This window comes from Mercurialis annua, linkage group LG5 (genome assembly GCF_937616625.2).
Source record: "Mercurialis annua linkage group LG5, ddMerAnnu1.2, whole genome shotgun sequence".
NCBI lineage: Eukaryota > Viridiplantae > Streptophyta > Magnoliopsida > Malpighiales > Euphorbiaceae > Mercurialis > Mercurialis annua.
Window position 1 is genome coordinate 9,272,026 of NC_065574.1, and position 21,696 is coordinate 9,293,721.

General features: G+C 34.4%; 1 protein-coding gene and 1 long non-coding RNA gene across 3 annotated transcripts; one reads left to right on the top strand and one right to left on the bottom strand.

The window, feature by feature from the left end:
• The first annotated feature begins 1,188 nt into the window (after nt 1-1,188).
• Nucleotides 1,189-2,316, top strand: LOC126683333 (uncharacterized). Its single transcript, XM_050379192.2, has 2 exons — nt 1,189-1,856; nt 2,037-2,316. Exons 1-2 carry the CDS (start codon nt 1,766-1,768, stop codon nt 2,195-2,197), a joined length of 252 nt encoding a protein of 83 aa, XP_050235149.1. The 5' UTR covers nt 1,189-1,765; the 3' UTR covers nt 2,198-2,316.
• Nucleotides 2,317-4,102: 1,786 nt separating this feature from the next.
• Nucleotides 4,103-6,332, bottom strand: LOC126682810 (uncharacterized). Of its 2 annotated transcripts, none has more exons than XR_007641517.2 (3): nt 5,952-6,332; nt 5,453-5,555; nt 4,103-4,199 (listed from the first exon to the last, which is right to left on the bottom strand). It is a non-coding gene; the product is annotated as an uncharacterized LOC126682810 (long non-coding RNA). The 2 variants fall into 2 exon arrangements; XR_007641518.2 differs by lacking the exon at nt 4,103-4,199 and adding an exon at nt 5,292-5,365.
• Nucleotides 6,333-21,696: the final 15,364 nt, after the last annotated feature.

A 21,696-nucleotide genomic window follows, 5' to 3' on the forward strand; every position in this document is an offset into this window, starting at 1 on the left:
ATTTCAGGTTTGTGATCAACTAAGTCCGTCTAATTAATTGACTCTCGCCTAATTAACTAGTCTCTAAACATAGATTAATAGATCAAGTTAATCTAAGCATTAAGCCCCAATAATCACAACAAACTCCCAACACAACTCAACCCTAATCAACTATTCAACTAATCATGGCAATCATCAACAACCCCCAAACAAGGAGTTTAGCTAGCCATTATCAAAACTAAAGCAATAATTAAACAAGAATTAAACATACTATTAAGATGTAGAAAGATTACCTTTAATAAGTAGAAGAAAAACATTCAACAATAACTATAATAATGAAGCTTGAATGATAATAATCTTGCATTAATCACCAAAGTTAAGAACAAGAATTTGGAATTAAAACTAAGAACAATTGTATTTAAAAATCTGAGAATAGTAATAGGAAATGGGGGCTACAAATCTAAATCTAGTGCATAACCCTAAAAAGGGAAAATAAGGTATCCTTATATAGTACTACTCAAAATAGGGAATAAAAGTACAACCCATCTAGAATGTTTGGGCCCAATAGAGAAAGAAAGCAAGCAAAAATCGAAATCCTACTGATCCCCTTGTCTCGATTCGAGACACCCAACTTAGGGGTGTGTCTCGAATCGAGACACATCTTGAAATGTCTTCTGTTTGCTATTTTATGGTGTCTCGATTCGAGACACCCAAATAAGAGGGGTGTGTCTCGAATCGAGACACCCTTTCTGCTGCACAACCACAAACTTCAAAACTCCATAACTCGGTGTAGAAACGTCCAAATGAGTCGGTTCTTGAACCGGTGGAAAGCTTGGGATGTCTACTTTAACTTTCATGAAGAATACAAATTCATTTGAAGCTTCTAACTGGTTCCAATTTTCCAATTAGTGCAGCGGGGTCAGATTTTCAGACTTGTAAATGAGCTTTCGCCTCTTTTCCGTCGACTTTTCCATCTTTTGCTCATTTTCCACTATTCCGGCCTCAAAACCTTTCGTATTGCTCCTAATTCCCTGAAACATAAACACCCTCTATAAGCTAATCAATTCATATAAAAGCGGGGTGAAAACGCATAAAAGCATACGAAAAGACATCCTAAAGATAGGAGTATTTTACTCCTATCATCCATCAAGTCTATCAACTTACCCCTATTTTTAAAAGATATGATGCCAGGAAATACTTTGGTAGCAAGTTCCAACTGTGATGAATATTGCATGAGCATAATTAAGACTCGACTGTCTTCATAATTTTGAAAGCCTTTTCTATCACACAACTTTGTTCTGGCTATGTCTTGGCTAATTGGTTTTTCTTTCTTTACTTTGTTTGTGGTTTGATTTCCAGCTGTAAACTAATTGCAATTTAATTGTATAATTTGTCTTTCAACATGGAGGAGATCAGGAGATAATTAATTTTCTGGGCTGTATTTGAATTGGATTTTTGAATTACATGATTAAAGTATGACTTCTATTGGTAGAATTGAGATACCAAAGCGAACCTCTCTATATGCGTTTTATTATGTTTCATATGTAGCACGGGAACAATAGGACTGGCGAAATGGTATTATTTTAAGGTTTTCCATTTTAAAATTAAAGTTTCATGTCTGAATTGCTAAGTTTTCGGCATATTTTAGGAATTGCGAATGTTGATTGAAGAAGTGTCCTTGCTACTTCAATGACTTTAGCTTTTTGTATTCTTTTTATTTGTAAGTCATTGGTATTTGTTTTGCCTGTGAAAATAACCGTTTTTTCGATGTTCTAAGCAAATTACTATGTTGATTTGCAGTCCAAGGGTATCATTATGTGGATGCAGCATTCGTCATCCCTCGGATGCTCGAGTTAATATTCGAGTTCAAACAACAGGTAATCTTAGCCTCTGACTAGCAGGTTTTATGTAACACATTATCTACATTAGCCTTAAGTAGATTTTAACTGATTTTCAGGTTGCATCCTTATCAAGAGTTCAATCTTTTAACTGATTATGCAGAAATTTCACTACTCTTTTTTGTTGCGAGTTCGAGTTACATGGATTTATTTTTTCAGGTAAATCAGGAAGGGAAGTATTGAAAGATGCATGCCAGAATTTGATGTTCATGTGCCAGCAAGTTAGGAGCACTTTTATGCGGGATGTTATTGATTTTCTTCTTCCTGGCACATACTGTTATTTTTCCTTATATTTTCCCTTTTATCTCCCAAGTAGTTGAACTTTTTTTGGCCCTCTTTAGAATAATGAGGTCCAAGTGATGATGCTATAATTTATATTACCAATCTCAAGGAAACCATGTTTAGATTCATCTTCCGATTAGATATGCAAAAATGTTTAAGCGACAAACACTTCAAGTATTTCACTATTTATTTCATCTTGATTAAATCATTACTGCTGCTATTGTTGAAATTTGCAGATTTCAAAAGCTGAATATGATCTGTTCCAAAGTGTTTAAGAAAATGCAAACTTGCGATCCAGATACATATGCTAACTAAACTTTTTCTAACATAGATGCTATAAATCACGTTGTACCTTGGTGATTTAGTTGTGATAGTATGGTTATGCATGATCAAAACAATATTTCTGGATTTGGGTACACAGTACACTCAAGACATCAGGGAGAGTTTGACATTGAATTTTAGGAAAGCTCTTAAAAAATTCAACATTTTTTATTTTTGAAATCTTCTGTTTAAGAAAAGAAGGTAAATAGATAATATTTTTGTATCATGGATAATATTAAAATTATCTTGTATCATGGATAATATTTTTGTCTTCTATTTCAGCATTTTCTGCTTCAGAATTTTCAGTTTCTTAAACCATTAATTTGATGAGTTGGTGACACCAAACAGAGCATTAAGGGAACAAACCAGACACGAGTTTAGAATAATCTAATGTTAGTAGAGATATTATGTACAAACACGGAATTTCCAAGTTCAAACCTTATCTCCCATTTGTAAAAAGAATAAATAAATAGAAAGAGAACGTACAATTGAGAATGTTTGATACTAAAAAATTAAATAATAAATAAATATCGCTGAAGAACATAATTTTGTCGCTACAGACAAATTGAGCTAAAGAACTAAGGTTAGTGCACATGCAAACTGTGAATCACATCATTCCATGGAAACTAGTTGAATCAAAGAGTACTGCTTTGTTTTTGCTCTGGTGACGCATCTTGACCTTTCCTGCATTGAGATATAAACAATTAAAATTTGATGTTCCATTGCTTAAATTTCTATTTATACATAAATTATTTACGATAATCAACATATTTTGTTCTTCACAGATGTCTGAAAACCCCTCAAACAGGCCATTCCTGATGATTAATTGGGCACCAAATCTGTATATGGGTATTTTGGTACCAGAAAATAATAGCTAAAGTTCAAAAATCCATTTTAACTATTCAAGCAAAAGACAACACAGAAAAGCAACAGACAACAGACAACAATAGATAATCTCAGAATTAAACCAACACTATTTATGTTGAAAAACCAACACTATTTATGTTGAAAACCAACTGTTTTTCTGTTTTATCAAAATCATCATGTTAGATGCAGTTTACATACGTTTTAATGTATAAATAAGAACAATAGTAAATCACATGTGAAAAGAATAAGAACAATAATAAATCCATCTGTTTTTCTCTTTTATCAAAATCATCAAGTTAAATGCAGTTTACATACGTATTTAATGTATAAATATGTATATAAATGTAATAAATATCCAGTTCAGGATGTAAAGGCCTTAAATTATTTGAACAACAAATTAGGCTTTCATGTGCGAATATATTACAAGAGACTTACATCCGATAATAGAGGACCAAACTGGTTCATAATTTTAAAGAAAAAGTTTGCCGCATATAATGTTTTTGCAGTATTTTTGTAAACAAGTACATAATGAATCAGAAGGCATTTAAATGCACTATAATGCAATAGGTTTACTGATACCAAAGTCCCAGCATAAGAAAAGCAAACAGAGAAGCACAACAATGGGACCTTCTCATTATTTCTAAAATGCCCAAACAAAGAAGCGAACTCATGTCAAAAACCCACAAATAAGATTAAATCACTTCATTACAATAAGTTAGGGCAACAACTAATTTTGTTACTCACATAACTTAAAGCAAAATTTCCATATTCACAGTGCTGCTCATGTAGCATCTTCATTCACTAATGCATGATATTTCAGATGCAACTTGTGTTTTGTTTTACAAAACCAACCTACATTTAGCAAAGGGAACAAATAACAAAATCAATCCACAAAAAAATGGGTCAGTTCGGTTTGAAATTTTTATATAACCTTTATATTTAGACTAGTTCAATTTGAATTAAAAAAAAAGGTTTGATTTGAACCTAATCAATCCTAGCTCGAGGTACAACAAGATCATACCATTAACTAGTATAAATTATTACCTCATACGTTGACCTAAATTCACTTTTATTAAAAAATCTTAATTAATAACTAATCAAATTTATATCGTTAACCTAAATGGAGGAACCTCAGTAAACTGAAGAACAGTATATTGTAGTTAAGTATGACAAATAATAACTAGTTAAGTGACCCTGTCAAGTAACATTTTATAATTGTCATAACTGAAATTAATTTGCATATCCAGGAACCTATGGTAAATGGACCAAACACAAATGATTGCGAGCAGGGTGATAGATAAGAGGACATTTATGTCTGTATATGAAATTTCATGTTAAAACACTATGCATTTTCTTATATGCAGAATTGATGCATCAAATTAAATGAGAAATCATAATTGTACGAAGCATTATAAGAAAGCACAGCAGGGTTCTGTCAAGAATTTATAACTAGTCAAGTCTGCAAATGAATTTAAAAAGGAAATTAAATTTGCTTCAAGTCTGTTGTAACAAAAAAAGGGATTGCTTTAAAAATGATTGATTTACTTCCCAACGTACTAAGAAGTAGAAAAGGCTCCCATAATAAACAATTAACTATAACTACATGGCTTGAGCAAAACTCAGTTGGATATTTGGAATTAACAGTCACAGGCAATTTCATATAGAAATTTGAACTAAGCAAAGAAAAAGCACACCAGAAGAAACGGGTCCCTTCCAGAGCCAGGTCCAACAAGAAGACAATCAAAGCTCTCTAACCGTTTATCAACCTCGGTCGCATCCTTTTCTGATATGTGCTTTTTGTTCCCTTCCCTGAATCAATTTTTATTTCAACAAAGTGCAACGTTATACCTAGGCACAAGGTTCTGTAATCAAAATAACTATGTAGAACATACATTAAAGACAACCAAAAAAGAAAGTACCTAATTTTATAAGACTCCTCTAGAATAGGGTGCACAATTAACTCATGGCTATAGCTTTTGATCACCAGCGCAGCATTATTTTAACATCTTATTTAATCTCTGTAATAGAAACGTTTCGTAAAGAAATTGACAGAGTTTGAAGAGAGAAATGAGATGGGAGGGATGATGATCCTAATCATCACTTACAGTAGAACGACCCTAAATCGACGCTTACAATCTCGAAATTAAGCTTCCTTAGAACGTGGTTGCACTTCTTAGTTTCCTCGGATGCAGCGGCACCTTCCCCTTCCTGCTATAGACAATATATAAAAATGACTTCTCAAGAGGCACAAAATCAATGGACACTAAAGCAATTTATCAACAGTGATCAAATTTTCCCACTAAAATATGACCACATGCTTCTAGTACAAATCATACCATTTGCAGCAACACAATAAACTATCAAACCTATAAAAAAACTGAATACTATATTGCTAAGAATACTATATTGCTAAGTATGTCACCAGCTGAATACAATGGATGAAATTAATCAGAAAAATCTCATAACCGAGATAGAAAACTCAAGAAACAAAAAAGAGTCATTACCCAACATTTAAATTATGCTGAAAATCAAAGAAATTTCAAAATCTGAACTACAATGACATCAAAAAACTAATTGAAAAATTAAAAAAAAGTGTTTAGGTACCTGTTCCAAGTGTTATCAGTGTACAGTTTTGAGAGAACTAAAGGGAGGAGATTGTAAGCGTCAATTGAAGAGAGGAATGAGATGGGCGGGACGATCGGAGTCGGCTAGTGAAGAAAGGGAGAAGGGAGAGTGAGAATCTCATGAGAGGAGAGAAGAGAGGGAGAGGATACGGGAGCGTATTTTGGAGGTTGATTTTCACCATGAATACATTGAATCGGAGGAGGTAACGGTTGAAGTTGTGGAGGAATGGAAATAGTTCTTCTTAGTGGTGAAGTTTATTCTTAGAGCAGAGGCATAATTGTGACTGTGATTTGCGTATGTCACCACCTGAAAACATAACCGGTCATGTAATCAACAGAGGAAATTAATCAGAAAATAATCCAACGGTTGTGAATGCCAGTGGTACCAAAGCCTAAGTGGTACAGTAGAACGACCCTCTTTTTTGGGGCCAATCGATCAAAGATGTTAAAGATAATAGGCTAAATATACAATTTTGATGTTTATGTTTAATATATATTTTAATGTATTTTTTAAAGTGGTATCCAATGTTCCTAATAAATAGAAAATGAATCCTCCTTTAACATATTTTTTTTGCCGTATGTTTATTGATGTTGACGACATGTGGCATACACGTGCCAATTTATTCAATTAAAATATGAATGGTCTATTTTAATTTAAAATTTAATGTTGTAAAATAATATAAATAAACGGTTAGTTATAATTAATATACGAACTTTATCCTGATTTACAATTACAACATAAACTTTAAAACTTATTAATTACGACATTTACTTTCATTTTTTTGGAGAATTGGTACACCGAATTAGAAAAACATTATTGTGAACATTGTAATATACAGAAGAAATTTCCAGAATATAAAGCATGGAGAGTATACAAAGAAGAAAGCCATATTAACATCCAAACGACGAAAGAAAACATACCTGAAAAATCTGGAGAAAATAAGTCACGAAGAATCAAACAATCAAACGAAGAACGAAAAGGAAATAGCTACAAGAAATGAGAGTAAATTCGAAAAGCAAAGTAAGAGGGAAAAGAAGAAATGCGAAGAGATTAAATACAAAACGCTTTTGAATCATTAACCGTTTAAATCATTAAATGCCGACACGTGGCAACACAGAATCTTACTAAAGAAGAAACGTCACCCACAAACATATGAAACGACTCGCCCGGAATGCAAAGCGACTCGCCCGCATAAAAGAACTCAGCTCCAAAAGAGCTAAAATCCACTAAGGCATAAATGCCAAACTACTTCAACTCACTTGCGGGGGGGCTAATGATGGATACCGAATCCTACTGTAAGTATAATGGAGCCGAGTTGCAGGAGATCCACTCTCAGGCGACACCGGACTCCCCCTGAAGACGGAAAGATATGAAGGAGATACCGAATCTCTAAGATTCGGTAATACACTAATAAAGACCGAATCCCACATGATCCGCCAAGAGCGCGTCAGGTCCGGGATTCGGATACACGACTAAATATGGAAACCTTGTCCTATTTGGACACAAACACTACATATGGAAGGATAAGCTCTACTTTAGGAAGATAAGACTATTTAGGAAGACGTTCCTAAATAGGACTCTTATCAGATTAAGGTAGATCTCGACAAATCAGGAGAATCCTTAAGATACGGCCGAATCCCTACAAAGTAGGATTCACCTACCTAATACAACTCTACTAGGTATATTCGACTACTATAAAAGGAGCACGAGGTATGCCTAGAATCACAATTACATTCATATACTCAAAACGCTGCTCAAAGCTCTAAACTGACTTTAGCATCGGAGAGTTAATCGGACAACCACCGTCCGGTTAGCTTCTACCCTGTTTTGCAGGTTCACTCACCGGTTCAGAAGGCAGACTCCATCACTACCCATTTAATTTACTAATCACTTATGATATGTTTACTTTACTGTATTATATTTTTTATTTTGTTTTTATGAGCTCAAATCCAGTTTATACATCACATGGGTCATAAAAATATAGAGAGAGGCTCTTACATTCAAGAAAAATAAATTAACATCTTTTTTTTTTATCATAAAAAAAGACCAAAGTCAAGAGAACTAAAAAGATCAATACACTCTAAAAAGAGAAACCCCGATAAAGTCTTCGATAACAAGTTGAGAAATGTCCGCAAATATATATCTTCATAAACAATCAGCCCTAAAAAATGGGTAAAACCGAAACTAGTCATCCAGTCCTCACAGCGATTGCCTTTTCTATAAGGATGCACATATTCCAATCTCTCGTTGAAAGATTACGAATGCCACTAAAAAAATTGGTGTTACCAAATAAATTAATATTTTTTTATGACTATCGATTGCTGTTTCCACTACTATTTTTGCATCTGAATTGATTACAAAGGGAGTTAGATCTTCTTTCTATACCAATGTACTACCATTTCTAATGGCCATTGCTTCTTTCAGACTAATCTCTGCTTCCCTGTCATACTACTTGTTGCTTGCTGCAATGACATTTCTTTTCCGGTTCTTTATCTTCACTCCTATGCTAAATCTTTTTTTCTTATTATTAAAATCAGCATCCACATTAACAAGAAAAATATCTCTTCTGGGTGGTGTCCTGAACTAACGCATATAAGCAATCATATCCAAAAAGGATGGATGATGATTAGACTAATTTTTTCATAAAAATTTTAAACGTGAGGTATATATTATTTTATGAATTTAATTTGTTGTAATGATAAAGTAAAACAGTATTGATATGGTTTTAATCAAATGGCAATATTTCAATTGAAATGCTAGAAAATTAAATGATATGATGATCGGATAGATCCCACTGAAATCGTGGATCGGTTCAAATTTATTTAATTTGCAAAATATACAATAATGATAATTTAAAAACATACTGGATATAGGGAAGAAGCTGAGTGAGCGATGAGTCATCAGAAATTAAGAATGAAAAAAAGAAATTTAATTTTTTTAAAAGGCAAAGAGATAGTAGTAGTACTTTGTTTCAATGTTTTAAAACCCGGACCGGTGACAGAACCGGCGTTGCTACCGGTTCAAGGTTCAACCGGTTCGACCGGTTTAACCACCGGTCCAACCGTTTTTAAAACTAAATAGATTTTGTTTTAAAGATTTTTAAATTCTTCATTTCCTGTACATTTACTTGAAATTTTTTCCATCTTATAAGTTGCATACCTTTTAAAAGTTTAAGAAAAATAAAAGCCTATATACAAAAAGCCTACATACAAAAGGCCCAAACTTATAACCTTTTAAACTAGGGTTTTCCATGAACACTTAACTTTCAGTTGCTCTTCATCTTTTTTCTCATGCTGTTTACCGTTTTTTTTCTTCAAATTTGATAAGAACAGTCAAATAAAAAATTAAGTCGCCAATAGATCGAATTAATGTCCATTAGAATCATGATATATCAACAGTAAGTTTTGTTTTTGTGTGTCAAAAGATAGTGTTTCTATATATTTTCTTCTTCTATCCTTATATTTTATTTTCAAAATCATCAATTTAATGAAGATATCAAAATGGATTTCGATTTTTTAAAGTCTAGAGATTGAGAACCTCAATTTTTTAGTAAATTTTTCAAGAACCGTTCATTTGAGGTTGAACCGGTTTTAACGGTTCTCCGGTTATTGGCGGTTTTTTTCGGTTCAAAACGGTTGAACCGGAAATCCGGATTTTAGAATACAATCGGACCGGACAGGCCTCCGGTTCTCGGTTGAACCGGTTGAACCGGCCGGTCCGGTCCGGGTTTTAAATCACTGCTTTGTTTTTCAAATGGTTAACGGGAATTTATTACAAAATTGAATTTTGACACGTGATTTTGCAGCTTTTATTACCATTAAGATACATAACTTGGACTCAACAGTTACACACTAACTTTTCATTAACTTTTAACAAGTAGTACCATTACAAATCTAAGTATAAATTAGAATACTCTTCCAAGATCAATCCCGTAAGGTGCATCATTTTTTTTAACAGATATAAATTCGTATTGAAAAAGAAGATGAAAATATGAATATGAAACCATATAACAAACAAATATATGGTTTTTTAAATATTTTAATCTAATAAAAAAATAGTCTCTCCGTCTCAATAGAGTTGTCCACTTTACATTTATCACATAGTTTAAGAAAAGCAATTATTGTTTATGGGTTTTGTAATTTTTTTTTTACTTTTCTTGACATACCCTATTTAATATAGGGTCCACTTACAATTTACTCATCAATGGATTTTAAATAGGGGTAATATAGGAAAATTGAGCTTAAAAGTTTGTTACTTTTTGAAAGTGGACGAGAGTTTTGGGACAAAAAAATTTCTCAAAGTTGACAACTTTATTGGGACGGAGGAAGTATAAAATAATAAAAAATACAAACAAAATATAATAATTGAAAAAAAGTTAAGAACCAAATCCCGCTAAGGTAACGCAACGAAGAACAAAATCCCGTTGGAGCGGCGTCTTAACTTGATTCTCGATCGACTATAGTGCTATTAAGCCGCTTGATCTTTTAAAGTTTCAAATTTTATAGACACATTCTTCATGTATTTGAAGTTAGAAAATCATCGACAACTATCAAAACAAATATTAACAAAACAAACAATTAAAATAAAATATTGAAGAAAATCTTCAATATTTAAAAGTTCATGGATCATCATCTAGAGGCTAATAATCATCGACGGTCCTTGACCTTTACCCTTAGCTTCCGTAAACCCCCTATACTTTCAAAAGCTTCCCTAAACCCCCCAACCTTTGTGGCGGCGCCATTCACGGTCCTTATGGACGAAAACACCCTTACAAAAAAAAAAAAATTGGCGGCTGGCGGCGCCACGTCATCTGACATGTCATAATTTAAAAAAAAAAAATGAAAGCCCCAAAATACCCCTAAAATAAGCTAATCAAACCAAAACTCAATCATATTCGATCCAACCAAACCAAAAAAAAAAACGAACCAAACTAACCAAACCACCATCCACCCGCCACCGGTACAGTCGCCGGTCATCATCTCCGGCGACCATCTGTTCTAAGAACAGATCTGAAAACCCAGATTTGTTCTTAGAACAGATCAACAGATCTGTTCTTAGAACAGATCTGTCTTCTCAGGCGAACTGAGAAGACGCTTTCGTCTTCTCAGTTCGTCTGAGAAGACTGCGTTCGTCTTCTCAGACGAACTGAGAAGACGAACAGATCTGTTCTTAGAACAGATCTGATTTCCAGATCTGTTCTAAGAACAGATCAGAACAGATTGTGGCGACCGGAGGTGGCGACCGGAAGTGGCGGCCGATGTCACGACCCAAATTCATGGATCACGACCGGCGCTAGGGAATGGGAGTGGTTGCTCCGAAACCCGTAGTAAGCCTAAAATCCTTTATAAATTTTTCGCGTTTTAAAACATAATAAGGTTTGCAACCTCGTTGCATAAATACTTTAACACCTTTATTAAAAACGCGATCGTAATTCAAGACCATACATCACGTATGATCTGTTTTCAGAAAATACCGTTAAAACCTTTTCTCGTTTAACGAAAACACATTTCTGAAAACTGGGTTCTTAAAACCCGATTGTATTTCAAGAAACCAGAACGCAAACATCAATCTCATATGACGTACATGCTCTGTTTCCAATACAATCCTAAAATGCTAAAAATATGAAACCAGTGTATCTCTCAAACAACTGGTTAAAGCATTTAAGAAAACACGCAGCTTTTCAATCATATATATATATACAGTAGTTCAAATCAGAGTTTATCAAGATAGTTTGAACTGCTGTAAATAGAAAGACAGACTTCCCAGTACCCAACTACTTGCAGCTCTAGAGGTATGACTGACATTGACTTCCAGAATTATTATGGAAGTCCGACCTCGTACTTGATTACCTGAAAAGTGAACATTGGGGAGGGTCAGAAATATAAATATTTCTGAGTGAGTCTACAATTTTACAGTTGAATATTCAAATCGCAAATACATAAACATTTGTATATGTAAAATATTACCAATTAGTCGATCCAGATGAAACCCTACAAGACAGACTATTGTATGGGTCTCAACCTACACAATATAGGCCTTAGACCGTGAACTGAATCACTGCCGTCTAAGCCGGGTGTCTGGACCGTAACCGTGAAACTGCCATCACAGTACTGCCTGTGACCGTAACCGTTACTGCCGTCTCAGACTGTTAAGTCAGGGTCGCTAGCACTTCCAACGCCCAATGACATTAACTGACCTCTATGTCAGACACAGGCTCGTATCGAGAAACACTACTGGTGATCACACAGTCCTATTGACAACCAATAGGAAGCTTGTTCCAATGGATCTTTCATGGTTAAGTTATACTAGTGCGATTTGTTATTTAAAAACAGTTTAAATATAAATATTCAAAAGTAAAAACCACAAAGTAAAACTCACAGTACTGTCGTCCCCATTTTTTTTAAAACGTAAGCTCCAAGCAAGCTTGTCAGTCAAACACGTTGGTGTTTGGCTCACTAGATCGACCACTCGTCGGATCTAATTAAAATTCAAATGTCAAAACACATTAGACATTGAATTTTAACTCTAGCCCTATCGTATAAACGATAGACTCAATAAACAAACTCTGACACTCTAAATATCGCATATAAACTAATCTCAATATTGAACTTCTCGTTCAATATATAATACCACTCTTGGTATGGACTTATAGTCCTTTTAATATTAATCACTTTGATTAATGTAAAGCCTAGTTAAAACGTCGTATCGTTTTAACGTATAGACTTATATCATTTTAAAATGTTCACCTTTAAACATTTATTGACTGACGGTAAACACACCGTCCTACTAGGCGAAGTCCCCTCAGATTCGCCGCCTGAAAAGACCCCTTCGGAGTTGGACTACGCGTCCGTGTAGGGCCTGTACACGTTCGTGCACTGCCTGTGCACGTTCGTGCACAACCCTTGGCCAATGCACGTTCGTGCACATGGTACACGTTCGTGCACTTGGTACACGTTCGTGCACTTTTGTGTACGTTCGTGTACACCGTCAGGCCACCCTCGGAACTTCGTTCCCGGGCCGATTCCCGACGTGCTTCCTACGTTTATAATATTTTAATTTATTTTCTATTTAATCGATTACTAATTATCGATTATTACCTCGTACTACCGGACTACCGAAGAAATCGAAGTCGGAATCGCGAAATCGGATCGCGCCGCGCCGGCACCGTCTCACCTCTGCTTGCTAAGCCTAGCAAGCAGGTCCCTCCTTCCCTGCGCAAGGAAGTGAGGCTGCCCCTCTTCTCTATTTATAGAGAAATGATTTGGCTAAAGTACCATTAGGTACTAGCTCAATCATGCACTTTAACTCTGATTTTAATTAGTCGTCCGTAGCCCAAACGGAGACTAATTCTAAATTCCGTCAAACTTTACCCAAAAATCCAATAAAATATAAAACGAATAAAAATATAATTTTTATTCGCATCCAACTTATATTTTATTTTAAATAAATCTCCAAAGATTTATTAGGTCTAAATCAGTCCCACTTAAATAAAATTACTACGTCCAAATTTAATGAAAATTGAACCGTAGCTTCTTCGAATTATTTCGCGAATAATGACACCAAAATTATTCGCTCGGGACTTATATATGATTTTATATTTAATTTAGACCAACTAATAACATTTAATTAGTTTATAACTGAAACTAATTAAAGTTAAAAGTTCAGGGATCAATATGGATATTTTTCCAACTTGGCGCCCACTTCTCCACCGCCTCATTCTTTTTATTTTCTTTTTATTTTATTTTTTTTAATATATATATTTATATATATATCTTAATTTATATTCGTCCATAACTCGTCAAGCTTTCCGAGTTTCGACATTCTAATTTCGGGGTTTTGTCCGAAATCTTAAACTCTCCATTTAGAGTGGTACATTGATATTTTAATTATCAATATATCAATTTATACGACACTAAAGAGTATTTTCAAATTTATTACTCCCGTTCACACTCGTTTATTAAAATTTAAATTCCCGATTTAAATTTTAAACTCCTATTATTACGATACTCTTTTACGGATTCGTATAAATTAAATTTACGTTTAAATTTAATTTACGTATTCCGAATCTATTAAATCACTTCCCGTGATTTAATAATCTTAAATAGTCAAACCTACTATTATCTTTTGACTATTAAATTTAGTCTTTCCGAATATTTTTCTTAATATTCGAACCCACAAAATATTATTTTTAATATTTTGATTACTCCAATTTGACCTCGTGGCATATTCTAATTACTTAAAATTACGGGGTATTACATTCTCCCCTCCTTATAAAAATTCGTCCTCGAATTTAAAATCTTAGCCACATAATTTTATTAACCCTTAAAATCTTTCATACCTCAATTCTTATGTTTTATGTAGCATAAGTTTATTTTTACTCGAGGTAGATTCTAAAATCCATCCTTACACTATTCGTGTACGATACACGAAATACTTATCACGACGCTAGCTCGTCGGTTGCATTTTTATGCAATTTCCTTATATGTCACGATTCATCGTGACTTGGAGTTAACACTTCACATTTCGTTATAACCTAGGTTATATTCTTTATCGTATTCCTCTTAACCTCTTAATTACTCTTACTCTTTGGATCAGTGTCTTTCACTGAATGTTCTTCGTCTGTCAACGAAGCGTAAATCCATACACTGTTCAATCGTATATACTTACACGATCTCTATCTCTTTCCACTTCTCTTTGCCTCACTTTTCTTAACACAAATAAGATATATTTCTTTGATTGCCTAATGCTTCTTATAGCATTAGTTAGTATTTAAACGATTCTCTTAATCGTATATACTATTTCAATTCCACAATTAGCATACACTTAGGGTTGTGTATAATCTTACTACTGGGTTTACCCCTTTAAGTCGTTTGTTACTTATGGGAAACAAACGATACTATCTTCTAATCATTGACCTAAAACTTCTTAGAAGTTTTAGTCGCCTGTAGACTTCTCCTTTATTGTCTAGACTCTCGTCAACTTGCTGTTATATGCAAAGTTTTGAGAGTATGAAATATATGATCTTCATCATACTGTTCATAACCATTTAAGTCCAAACTTTCCTAGTACTTAGGTATTTTGACTAATATCCTTTGACATCTTCTCATTTCCATTCTAGTTCTGGCAATATTGCCAAAATCAGTATAGTCACTGTCATTCCAGCTTGACTTACTCATCTCCTAGACATTTTTCTACCATCCTTTTCACCTCTTTCTTTATATCGTTCCCTCGATACATTCCTTTGACATCATAGTACCCTTTTCGTGGTACTGTGACAAAATAATTTACGTGATACTCAGACTATATATGTCTGGTTCACACAATCAATCGTCCTGTTTCAGTATGTCATCAACAATACTGAAATCTCAAACTTTTCTTTGCGTATCAATACTCATTACATACTCTAATTGAGTATTTCTAGTTTAAACTCCCTCTAAATTAATCACTTCATATTGGTCTCATTCTGGTTGAGCCAATAAAAATCCAAGGTTTGAGACCTTACGTCTAATACTTGACTATCAAAATTTGAATGTCTTACTTAATGGTCGCTAGCACAGTATTGTAGTATGCATATAATTTCTGCAAACCTCCACACTTCCACTGCGCTACTCTGATATACAACTCACTAACTTTCTCTTTACAGCTAGGTTGTAGGATCTCTATATGATATTCTTCTAATATCATAATCTTTTGGTTTTTACTTACCAAGCATCTTTTCCTGTCTAAAAAATCAACATCCATTAACTTTTAGTTCGTAGGTAACGTACACATATCCTACAAATAGTGTGTCTCAACTTCTATCACAATATCTCTTATCTCGTAATTAGTTCGCACTTCATATCACACTATTAGTGTCTTTCGACTGTTAGTGCGACAATAACTATTGTCAATTCCTAATCATCATTGACAATTTACCTCGTGCTTTCTCAGTCATCGAGGAACATTTTTTATAACTCAATTATGTTATATATCATAACATATCTTTACTTGATTCTTTAATACTCAGTGTACAATAACTGTTACAAGTCTTGTACACTAGTCAGTCATTCATTTAAATCCTCAAAACATACTTTCTGTTGATTTGCCTAATCAACTTTCACCCCTTTCATGGGTTAACTCTTATTACTAGTGCATAAATTTATTTATTTTTTTAAGAAAATCTTGCAACCGTCATTCGCAATACTTTGCGAAATTCAAGAAATTTACTAATTTCTGTAACCACGCTAGTTACCTTCACTTATTAACCACATCGATCTTTCTCAAATCAACTAGATATCATCTAAGATTTCTAGCGTTTCCAAATTGTCACTTACATTTGGAAATCTTAACTTAATTCTGACATTTTCTCAAAATTTAAAACACTAGTCGCACACATTGTGCATCTCCTTCCTCCATTAGTCACATATATCAATCGTCCATTAACACTTCTTCCAAAAATAATCCAGAAATAGCTTGAGTACATGTTCTTATATATCTCATAAGAACAGTTGAAGTGTTCACTCACTTCATATCCATATTAGAACTAGTAGTACTCATACTACGTTTTACAAATCCACTTAACTGATTTAACTTACGCTATCCTCACGATAGGTTATATCTTAACTTCTTTTGTGTCCATATTTTGCAAACGTGCGATACGTTTTTCTATTATATTTCTCTGTCCCCCTTCGTGCATACTCGTTTGCACACTTATAGTTGTGTCTACTATTGACACCTTCACTGTCAGCTTACCTTATCTCAATCTCAATTGAGTTTACATTAGTGACTTTACTTATATCATAGCTAGGTAAAGTCAAATTTACTGTTGCACGTATCGATAAAACATTTCCATGTTAATCTTAATATTGATACACACCAATGCAACTTATGTTTTCTCTTCTTATTCTGTAATTACAGCTTATATGATTCTTTAACATAAGCTCTTAGACTCAATACTTTTTTTCTATATACTTTGTCTTTTAATATAATAAGCGATTTACCTTTCACTCGTACGCTCATTTCATCGTAACTCGTTTCGTACGATGTTACTCTCTATATTACTTCCTTATCTCCTCATATAGATTTACTATCGGCTGTGTCCCTTCACAGGTCTACAGTCTTTTTCCTTTTATTATCGCGGAGCTCTTATCTTGATATCCGGATATTTCTACTCTTAACAGGTCATTTACCTCAAACTATGGCTTACTCAGAATCTTTCATTCATTCTGATGCATAAAATTCTCAGACCTTACATCTTTGATCTGACTATCGCTACGTATTATTTCTTAGCCTTATACATATAGCCTCTTTGCTCGCAGCTAAGAGTCATCCTCAATGCTCTATAGCCACTACTACATTTAATTAACTGATTATCAACTTCTCGCTCCGTTTTCAAAACATTCAGATTAAAAATAAAACATAAGTTTCACATTTTTTTTTTCACTTTTGGTCGGCCATACTTTACACATTTATGGCCCGACTTTCAAATACATGTACTCTACATGTATATTCCGCACCAGCCAGCCAAGACTTGATAGTTCCAAGGCCCGTTATCGGAATTTTCACAATTTGAAACCACTGTTTCACAACAGTTTTCAAATTTATTTACATATCTATGGAGCTTACATTGATAATCTTAAGTTAATTAAACTCTATAATTCATAATTTCATCACTTGCACTTTTGGCTCACTGCCAAAATTCACGCAAGTTTCCCATCGTTACAAAAAAAACAAGCATCGTCTACCTCTCCGTTTGACGATCGCAACGGTTAATCTCTAGAGAACCGTCTTAGGAATATCATATTCCAAAATCAAACCGATCCAACGGTCCAATTAAAAGATATCAGGGTTTTACTACACCCTATCGGTTTTCAGACATCATCTGAAACTTACTTTATCAATACACTATCTCAATCAACTACACTCTAAATCGTGCGTTTTCCACTTATCCTTGAGTCTTCCTAAACTCAAGTTATACTAATCACTAGTGTGAAATCACGTATCTCTAACGTCTTAATCACTGCTCGATCAGTAGGTTATATCTCTTCTTTCTTACTTCTAGTGTCTCAGGGTACAATTCCCTAAACACCTTGTTTAAGGATATTCTTATCCTTAACTTGTCATAGCTCGGATATGCATTGATATCCGGATACCTGTTGTAGTTCATTTAACTACAAATAGCTGTGTACTTCCCAGTCACAACTTTATTCTCCAACTTCCACTCTTGTATGCTTCTGTTGCCCCCTCGAGAATCGCTTACTACTTGATCTCGAGTATTTACTTTTGTTACAGAGTTTTGGTCTAGGTATACTTACAAGAAAAACAAATCTGTTTGAAATATTTCAATCATCTTTGGGCCCTTTCAAAACAATTTGTTCAAAAATTCACTTTTTAAAACATCTGCATAATTGTGCACTAAGGTGATGACGTCTCATCTTTAGGCATAATTATGCTTTTAAAATCATTTAAATGAATAACCATAGCAGGTTATATCATTTGGTTTTTGTAAGTTTCCTCCTGACCCTAAACTCTGTAACCAGTAAGATTTCTCCACAACTACTCCACTTTTATGAATTCGTACTTCCTTTGTCAATCGTCTCCTTGTACAACTATCAAATGACTTCGACAGTGTCTTCACGTTATTTCCATGCTTGATATTCAAGCATCGTTATCGAATTATCTAGACGACTCGCACGCGTATATCGCAGTCTTATATCCCAAAAGGGAAGGCTGAGAACCTATGAAACATAAGAATATATGTAGGAGACATGACTCGAATCCTATGTGCTGCAGTAGTTCCTATGAGTACCTATGACATCTACCCCATACTTTATTTCCATGTATCAGCAATGTTTTTAAATTCTCAAGTCCGAGAACCATTGCATACACGACTTACTTGACACGTATCAGCAATGTTTTTAAATTCTCAAGTCCGAGAACCATTGCTCTGATACCAACTTTGTCACGACCCAAATTCATGGATCACGACCGGCGCTAGGGAATGGGAGTGGTTGCTCCGAAACCCGTAGTAAGCCTAAAATCCTTTATAAATTTTTCGCGTTTTAAAACATAATAAGGTTTGCAACCTCGTTGCATAAATACTTTAACACCTTTATTAAAAACGCGATCGTAATTCAAGACCATACATCACGTATGATCTGTTTTCAGAAAATACCGTTAAAACCTTTTCTCGTTTAACGAAAACACATTTCTGAAAACTGGGTTCTTAAAACCCCGATTGTATTTCAAGAAACCAGAACGCAAACATCAATCTCATATGACGTACATGCTCTGTTTCCAATACAATCCTAAAATGCTAAAAATATGAAACCAGTGTATCTCTCAAACAACTGGTTAAAGCATTTAAGAAAACACGCAGCTTTTCAATCATATATATATATATACAGTAGTTCAAATCAGAGTTTATCAAGATAGTTTGAACTGCTGTAAATAGAAAGACAGACTTCCCAGTACCCAACTACTTGCAGCTCTAGAGGTATGACTGACATTGACTTCCAGAATTATTATGGAAGTCCGACCTCGTACTTGATTACCTGAAAAGTGAACATTGGGGAGGGTCAGAAATATAAATATTTCTGAGTGAGTCTACAATTTTACAGTTGAATATTCAAATCGCAAATACATAAACATTTGTATATGTAAAATATTACCAATTAGTCGATCCAGATGAAACCCTAAAAGACAGACTATTGTATGGGTCTCAACCTACACAATATAGGCCTTAAACCGTGAACTGAATCACTGCCGTCTAAGCCGGGTGTCTGGACCGTAACCGTGAAACTGCCATCACAGTACTGCCTGTGACCGTAACCGTTACTGCCGTCTCAGACTGTTAAGTCAGGGTCGCTAGCACTTCCAACGCCCAATGACATTAACTGACCTCTATGTCAGACACAGGCTCGTATCGAGAAACACTACTGGTGATCACACAGTCCTATTGACAACCAATAGGAAGCTTGTTCCAATGGATCTTTCATGGTTAAGTTATACTAGTGCGATTTGTTATTTAAAAACAGTTTAAATATAAATATTCAAAAGTAAAAACCACAAAGTAAAACTCACAGTACTGTCGTCCCCATTTTTTTTAAAACGTAAGCTCCAAGCAAGCTTGTCAGTCAAACACGTTGGTGTTTGGCTCACTAGATCGACCACTCGTCGGATCTAATTAAAATTCAAATGTCAAAACACATTAGACATTGAATTTTAACTCTAGCCCTATCGTATAAACGATAGACTCAATAAACAAACTCTGACACTCTAAATATCGCATATAAACTAATCTCAATATTGAACTTCTCGTTCAATATATAATACCACTCTTGGTATGGACTTATAGTCCTTTTAATATTAATCACTTTGATTAATGTAAAGCCTAGTTAAAACGTCGTATCGTTTTAACGTATAGACTTATATCATTTTAAAATGTTCACCTTTAAACATTTATTGACTGACGGTAAACACACCGTCCTACTAGGCGAAGTCCCCTCAGATTCGCCGCCTGAAAAGACCCCTTCGGAGTTGGACTACGCGTCCGTGTAGGGCCTGTACACGTTCGTGCACTGCCTGTGCACGTTCGTGCACAACCCTTGGCCAATGCACGTTCGTGCACATGGTACACGTTCGTGCACTTGGTACACGTTCGTGCACTTTTGTGTACGTTCGTGTACACCGTCAGGCCACCCTCGGAACTTCGTTCCCGGGCCGATTCCCGACGTGCTTCCTACGTTTATAATATTTTAATTTATTTTCTATTTAATCGATTACTAATTATCGATTATTACCTCGTACTACCGGACTACCGAAGAAATCGAAGTCGGAATCGCGAAATCGGATCGCGCCGCGCCGGCACCGTCTCACCTTTGCTTGCTAAGCCTAGCAAGCAGGTCCCTCCTTCCCTGCGCAAGGAAGTGAGGCTGCCCCTCTTCTCTATTTATAGAGAAATGATTTGGCTAAAGTACCATTAGGTACTAGCTCAATCATGCACTTTAACTCTGATTTTAATTAGTCGTCCGTAGCCCAAACGGAGACTAATTCTAAATTCCGTCAAACTTTACCCAAAAATCCAATAAAATATAAAACGAATAAAAATATAATTTTTATTCGCATCCAACTTATATTTTATTTTAAATAAATCTCCAAAGATTTATTAGGTCTAAATCAGTCCCACTTAAATAAAATTACTACGTCTAAATTTAATGAAAATTGAACCGTAGCTTCTTCGAATTATTTCGCGAATAATGACACCAAAATTATTCGCTCGGGACTTATATATGATTTTATATTTAATTTAGACCAACTAATAACATTTAATTAGTTTATAACTGAAACTAATTAAAGTTAAAAGTTCAGGGATCAATATGGATATTTTTCCAACTTGGCGCCCACTTCTCCACCGCCTCATTCTTTTTATTTTCTTTTTATTTTATTTTTTTTAATATATATATTTATATATATATCTTAATTTATATTCGTCCATAACTCGTCAAGCTTTCCGAGTTTCGACATTCTAATTTCGGGGTTTTGTCCGAAATCTTAAACTCTCCATTTAGAGTGGTACATTGATATTTTAATTATCAATATATCAATTTATACGACACTAAAGAGTATTTTCAAATTTATTACTCCCGTTCACACTCGTTTATTAAAATTTAAATTCCCGATTTAAATTTTAAACTCCTATTATTACGATACTCTTTTACGGATTCGTATAAATTAAATTTACGTT